At 39.7% G+C, this 7,398-nt stretch overlaps 1 protein-coding gene across 1 annotated transcript; it reads right to left on the bottom strand.

Moving 5' to 3' along the window:
* Positions 1-784: 784 nt before the first annotated feature.
* On the bottom strand, positions 785-6,985 carry pex10 (peroxisomal biogenesis factor 10). Its single transcript, XM_029506795.1, has 6 exons — positions 6,731-6,985; positions 5,973-6,053; positions 5,487-5,893; positions 4,021-4,187; positions 3,627-3,762; positions 785-1,963 (listed from the first exon to the last, which is right to left on the bottom strand). The coding sequence occupies exons 1-6, from the start codon at positions 6,840-6,842 to the stop codon at positions 1,895-1,897; spliced, it is 972 nt and encodes a 323-aa protein (XP_029362655.1). The 5' UTR covers positions 6,843-6,985; the 3' UTR covers positions 785-1,894.
* Between the last annotated feature and the right edge of the window lie 413 nt (positions 6,986-7,398).

The raw sequence follows: 7,398 nt of genomic DNA, 5'->3' as shown, positions 1-7,398 counted from the left end.
CTGAGGGAATTTTTCTCCCATAACAATTATTGCATTTGTTAAGGTTAGGTTGTAGTAGCTATTTAAAAAAAAAAAAAAAGTGTCTCAAAAATAACATTTTAATACAATTTCAGTGTGAATTCAAATGTGCAAGAATGTTACTGTTTTGGGCTTGTCCCCAACCCAGACTTTTTTGACAACACCTCTATAATGGAGCAATAAAAAGTGCTAAACTCATTAAAACTTTACTTTGCATTTTCTAATAACTTAAAGACATGTTTCACATTAATATAGTTTATATTTGTTCAATTTGCGAGTTATGTATAGTTTTCATAGTTAAATATTACTGTCCCTCATACATGTCATTACCATCACACCCAACATTTTAAAGAGCAATAAACTTTTTACAAACAGTTACTTACATTGTTGCATGCAAATTAGATCCTCCAGAGGAACATTCCCAATTATGAGCCAATAAATTTCACTTTATTCGCAAATATTCAGCTACATTGTATGTTAGCTAATCAATTAGCTTAGCAAGACTAAAACTTAGCCAACATTTTCTGTGTAATTGTCATTACATTATCTTTTTTTTTTCTAGTCCCTGTTAATATTTGGGCAACAGCAGCGGCCCTTACGCTCATTTTATGGCAGCTTTGCACATGTCCAATTGTTTGAGTGTCACACAGTGGTCAATGCTCTGTTAAGTTAAAAAAAAAAACTATTCCATACATGGAATAAATAGATATAAAATAAATGGAATTCAGCTATCATTTTTTATCTTCCAATAACAATTAACATTTAAATAACAGAAAAATATCATGCTAAAACATCATGTTTGATACAGGTCCCTCCCATGTTTATAAAGAATGAGGCACCACAGAGAAACCACATTCATCTATCTAGTTAGGTCCTAAATCAAAGACGGAGATAAGACCAAAGCTCAGGTGAATTGCTCATTGAGACAAAAGCCTGCCTGAGGACCATGGAAATATCCACGTTTTCATCAGCTACGTCAGTGTTGTTACAGGCCTCTATGTGCAAGGCTTAATTTTTTTCCCAGTCTTGCAGTTGATACAATGTTGCATTTAAAAGTGCAAAAATAAAACTGTCCCGTAAAAGGTCCACGTCAAAATCTTGTTGATCACCTGACACACATTAAATGTGCGTTTTGGAAATACACAGGCACTGGCTGAGAGTGCTGAGAGGTCTAGGCTGCCTGAAATACCATTTTTCTGATATTCAAATTGTAACATTCAAATACAAATTGTATCCGATGATGAGGTCTATCTTCACTTTGGCCTGGGAACGCCTCAAGTTCTCCCAGTCAGAGGTGGTTGATGTGGCCAGGGAAAGGAAAGTCTGTCCCTGCTGAAGTTGCTATCCCTGCGACCCAACCTTGGGCAAGCGGACGAAGATAGATGGATGAGGTGTAATTAGAGACTTGATATCATACTATAAATAATTCAACTTCATTGTTTTAAAAAGTAATCATCTACCAGTACTGTGCAACTTTTTAGATATACAAAGGAAATCCAGCAACACCTGTTCTGGGTGGACATTATGCGATATGTTGTGATCACCTACCCATCCCCTGTACATGTTAAAATAATTTTAGGACAACCACACCTGAGAAATGTTCATGCTTATTTAAGCTTTAACTTTAAACTTTAAAACACAAACCTCTCAACTATTAAGAACACATTTTTTATTAAGATCTAGATTTGGTTTACAATAAAATGAACCGTTTTTGACTGATGCAATCTGTAATTGAGTTTGCTATCAATATTTATTTAATCAATTCATAGAATGAAAAGGACATGAAGCGCTATACCATGTTAGTGCAAAGTAAACATAGTCCATATCCTCACAGGCTCCTGAGGGCAGCAGTTCTTGTCTATGTGGCTCAGCAGCTTTAGCTGTAGTTTCTGAGGTACACCAGTCTGTGGGGTTGGAACTTCTCCCGACACAAAGGGCACTCAGCCTGACAAAAGCATTACACAAACACAATGTGGCAATGTTATACACACATCTCAAACATGAATACCATATTTTCCATTGGTCGGTTACCAGCAGCCATATTCTGGTTTGAGGAGGTGTCCTCTATGGAACAACCCAAACATGGCTTTCATTTAAAAGTAGTGGCGTAGCGCGACACCATTGGCGGAAATGTGCATCATGTCAACCCCTCCTGCATGAAACAACCGAACCAAGGATCTGACATTGACACAACACAACTCTACAGACCAGTTTGAGGTCAAAACTTCCACAGAGCAACTAACCCAAGAACAGATGAGATGTAGATATGTTTAATATGATTTATGAAATTTACACTTTAAACATTAGGTTTTTTTTTCCTTATTATTTTCACAAAAACGCTGACTGACCTCCTATTTTAAATTGCAAGTTCAGTTTGGCTTCCTGTTCAGCACAGAAGCAGAGCATCAAGGATGTCATTACTTGCAATTATCAGGACAGTGGAGAGTGAGCTGATAGCCACTGCTAACTGATCCGAGTACCAGAGAGTCTTTATTATAATTCAACATTAAATCTAATATAAAAAAGTTCAAAGAAAATGTGGTTCTCCGCTCTATTGACAAAAACAGCACATAAAAACATTGAGTTTCATTGATTGTAAAAGGAATTAATTACCAAGACCAAAAGGCAGTTAATTGTTCGATTTTAGAGACATGTCTTTTTTGGTCTCTTTTGGTCTCATTTTTACCATTGTTATTTAATAAGGAAAAAATAATTAATCTTATTAATCAATACAATACTTGATGACAAAAATAATACATAGATGCTGCCCACCCACGAAGATTAAATGTTTTATCTCTCAAATGATTTATTTCATGATTCTATCTGCTTAGGCTAAGAGGGTGGATAATTTTGCTGCATGTTTCAGAAGATTTTCTAGTTTAAGAGATTGTTTTCTAACAGCTCCATTTCAGGGTCAGAGTAGTTTAAAACAGGACAGCTCTTATACAAAAGGAGGAGTGATCTGTTAAAACTTGATAGAGGGCTCCAATGTTATCATCTTCCTTCCACCTAAATTGGCAGGTATGCCCATGGTTTTTCCACTGTCAGTCAATTTAGCCTTTTTTGTTCAGACAGTTAAAGATAAAGCGGAAAAACCCTCATCTTTTAGCCCCTGTGCAAAGTGATCAAACAGATTTTTCACATCTTGTGAATATCTTGGAGCCTCCATGAGCCAAATTTTGCTTGGCAACTGTGTGATTTTAAAATGTAGAGGCTACACCTCACTCTCTCATCCTGGAGTGCAGTGTAGCAGTTGTCTGGCTGGTTTAATCACCATACTGCAAGATGAAAGGTGTGCGTCTGTCTCTGAGATTTACAGTATAAAATGAAGAGAAGAATTTGCCTGTTCACCCAGTTGTTACGTTTGCATCAATGCTTGTTGGAGCTGGAGCCTGTGCCTACTGCAGAGCCATTAGACTGGGGTCTGAATGCCAATTGTACGCTATGATGCAGGGGTGAAACCTTGGCATGTCTTTGGGATAACTGTTTTTGTGAAAAAAGAAGTGCCTCAGTCAGTTTCTGACCATCAATTGTATGCAGATGTGTACAACCAGCTTTCACTTTTGAATAGCACTGCTAACTTCAGCAACTCATGGCTGAAGACTAACCTTGTTATTGCACCACTCTGTGATGCACTCCCAGCAGAAGAGGTGGCCACAGGGGGTGGTGGTGGAATGTCTCCTCTCCTCTAAACAGAGAATGCAATGGGCATTTCTCGTGCTGGACCTCTGTGTGTGCTGAGGACTGCAGAGAGATAATTTAAAGAGTTTAGCATGACATTCAAGTTATTTTTTACATGGTATTCTGCTACAACACTTAAAGAATCTGCCTATTGAGTGGTGGCACATCCCAAAAACATCCCTAAAGGATCAATTCTCATCACGGCGGTTAGAATGCTGATAAAATATACTGACAAAAGAATTTTCCTTTTGTTTTACTCTAAAATTCAGCCCTGACAAGATTAAAATTGGAGTATAAGGGGGCCTGATCCTGGTCGTGTACCTGAGGTTCCTGTACAGCTTCCACTCCTGCCTCGCTTTCCGTCTCTGTCTGAAGTTGTTGAGCTGGAGACACACAGTGATGAGCAGCTGAAGCAGTGACAGGGCCCCCAGCAATCTGTAGCTGTTCCTGATTTTCCCATCATTGCTGTTAAGCGACATCACACGGAGCTATGCATACGTAAGAACACACACACACACACACACACACACACACACACCGTCAGTGTGTTAACGTCCTGTGGATAAGATAGCTACTTTAGCTGGACTTGTTGAGCTGGACTCTCTCCCGATATATAATTATTAGTGTAATAATTTCCATTAACATCTGGCGCAGTGCACAAGCAAAAACAACTTAATCTACCTCTCTTCAGCGTAACAATAGCAGCGTTTGTATTTAAATTTCACGCACTAGGTGTCGCCTGTTCTATTCAGTGATTATGCAGCATAGACTCACTCTGTGCCTGCGTGTGCAACGCAACCTTTCTACTATTTGAAGTGATTTTGCTGCAGCCCTATTAGGCTGGGCACTGTAACAGGAGCTGTCCACGACTCCTAGACGCATCAGTCATAGCCACAGAGCTACTAGCTCCCTCCTGCCACTGGGGCGGAGGAGGGGGGGCTACTGCTGGGGCAAGTATCCAAAGGTGCAAATAAGCACACAACCACAGCAAACTATACACGCAACTACAGCAAACCAGATTTTAACCTAGTCCAATTCTTTCCCTCATGTATACAGTGGGGGGGACCTCACCCAAGTGTCTAACCCCCTCCAGGCAGCACTCAGCTGACCTTCGAAACACTAAAACACCCAAAAAAATGCAAAAGGGTATATCAGTGTATATCACAAGAATTAAAAAACCCTAATAAGACTCAAAGAAATATTAAATATGTCCCATTTCGACTTCCTTAGCTGGACAGGATCACTACCGCAATCCATAATGCTATTTTAGGGGAGGCAAAAACAGCAGCTGCAGGAACCTACCAAAAATCCTGCAACATTATTACGATGGCAGCCAGCCTAAGACACACACACACACACACACAATATCTCAGTTAATATTTAGGCGTAAATAAAATCGGAAGTGTGGGTGATTATTTCTATATACGTAAACCCTGAAACAGAATTTGTCCAAGATAGACATGGTCTACAACAGATGTGTCACATTTGATATGCTGTTGTCAAATGACTTCCAGATTGGCAAATTGATAAATGGCATTTAGCTGATCAAAGATCAAATTCTTAATGATCGTTTTTAGAACCATTGCTTGGGGCTTAGGCACAACAGCTCTGGTTAAAGTGACATTTAAATTATATGTTGTTTCTTTTACTCAACTGGCAAATTTTTTGAAAGACGCACAATGAAATACTGCAAGCATGGCTATTTGGGTCACTATAATAAATGAGTTAAAATGGATTCAATGTTGAATGTTGTATAAATTATATAAAATGTGAGAAAAGTCACCTACATAAGAAATACCAGCTGTCCTCTTGGAAAGATGATAGAACGAGCCACTGATGTAGAACAGAGCGGCGTGGAGTCTGTGCAAGAGGGTCAGACACTGCTGCATCACAAACGCAGCAGGCAGACACACTCTTCGCTGGGGCTCCGACAATAGCCCCACTGCCCTCCGCATCCATCTCTTCAGCCAGAATTCCAGGCTCCATGGCACTGGCTGCCATCGACTGATACTGCCGAGGCTCTCCTGTCCAGACTCCAGCTCGTTCTCCAGGCACACCAAGACCTTGTCCAGGAAGTAAGGCAGGAAGGCATGGCAGAAAACAAAGATACCGCGTCTGGATGTGGAGGGGATCTGTTTTTTTGTTGGGCCCACCTGGACAATACTCACATATTCTTCACCCAGAGTTTGGTAACCTAAAAGTGGATCATTCAAATCAATACACTTGCAAAGAGCACATAATTAATCATGCATTAAGTCATGTGTGATAACTACCTGAGAACGTTGTTAAACCAAAGTATACAAGGTCTGAGAGCAGTACTAATTCCTTCTTCCAGTCCAGCCATCTTTTGGATCCTACAGGAAAAAAAAAGTTTTTCCTCAATCACTCGTGTGCTCTTCAAACATCAGAAACATAATTAACATACAAACATAACAGCTTTTGCAACTTTCATATTCACCAAGACCTTATCTAGGGCTGGTTTATTTTATTGGGAATTTTATTAACAGCCTCACTGACTTTACACATAGACAGCTGAAGAAAATGTATCATAGAATAACGTAATTATCTGATACATTGATCACATCCACAAAATATACTTAATGTAACTGAGGAAAGCTGGGCTAAACATTGGTCTTTGTTCTGTTTAAATTACAATTACTGTTAAATACAAAGCATGACTCCCCTGTGAATATATAGTGTAATGCACAGGCAACATAGAACAGCTTCAAGGTGAATTATAGAAATCTCTCTGATTTTGGCTCATAATGCAGCACAACCATAATAGTGAAACTACATCTTATGTACCTCGTATGTTAACAACTAAAAAACTGAAAACATTACTCATGGGAAATACTGGGACATCATGTTTTTCTGTGTTAGTTATGTTCTTCAGTTCTTCATGTATTTAATAGACAGTGATATTTTATATTCGGACTGCAGGATCAGCCACTTCATGTTTCTACTGCAGTAATCTAATGTGGGCCAGCTAAATTCGGCGTAACTTCCCAGTTCGTTATTTGTTCAAACTTACCAGCAAGTGTCTGGAAGGCTTCGTTCGCGTGGTTTCTCAGGGATGTTTGATAAAATTCGTCCTTTTGGTTGGACCGGATGAGCTGGGCTTGGTTAGCAGGGGCGACCGGCATCGTTCGCTAACATCGGACAGCAGCCCTCCATGTGAGGCGCTAGCACATGCACTTCAGTTGTTGTTTCCGTGTGTCACCCGATTTGGTTCCCCCCAGGTTCCTGTTCCCCTTTACGCTGATTCACGACCGAGTCGTGCGTGGTTGCTATGTTATCGTGCGTACTTACGGAAGAAACGCAAGTGAAAACACAGCTGGATGTACGGAAAGCGAAATGGGAAAAACGTCACACCAGGCTAACTGCAGTAGCCCATGCTACGTTAATTTCACCGTCATAATAAAACTATCAGTGTGTTGGCTGATCTCTGTTTCTGTGCTTGATGTTCCCTTTACTGATGTATCTGGCTCACCAGTTGGCAAAGTATGCTTCAACCCATATGGCTGTAAAAATAACCGTAAGATCTGTTCTCTTTTCCAATGTAATATTGTTTCTGTTCCTCCTGGAATATCTTCCTGGATTAATAGTGTGAATACTTTATGTTTGGAAAAAAATCTGGTCCCTGCTTCAAAAACTCTCCGTGGTTATAGATAAAAGAGGTGTCATTTATAATTATAATTA

This window comes from Echeneis naucrates, chromosome 7 (genome assembly GCF_900963305.1).
Source record: "Echeneis naucrates chromosome 7, fEcheNa1.1, whole genome shotgun sequence".
Taxonomy (NCBI): Eukaryota; Metazoa; Chordata; class Actinopteri; order Carangiformes; family Echeneidae; genus Echeneis; species Echeneis naucrates.
Note: the sequence above shows the minus strand (reverse complement) of the source record. Positions and strands in the feature narration are given on the sequence as shown.

Bases quoted from the DNA above. Each gene is read 5' to 3' on its own strand.
- pex10 (XM_029506795.1), bottom strand. From the start codon at position 6,842: ATGCCGGTCGCCCCTGCTAACCAAGCCCAGCTCATCCGGTCCAACCAA. The intron at 4,188-5,486 runs GTAGGTGACTTT...ACGTATGCATAG, and splicing joins GGACAGCTGGTATTTCTTAT to CTCCGTGTGATGTCGCTTAA. The intron at 3,763-4,020 runs GTACACGACCAG...ATCTCTCTGCAG, and splicing joins AAGCTGTACAGGAACCTCAG to TCCTCAGCACACACAGAGGT.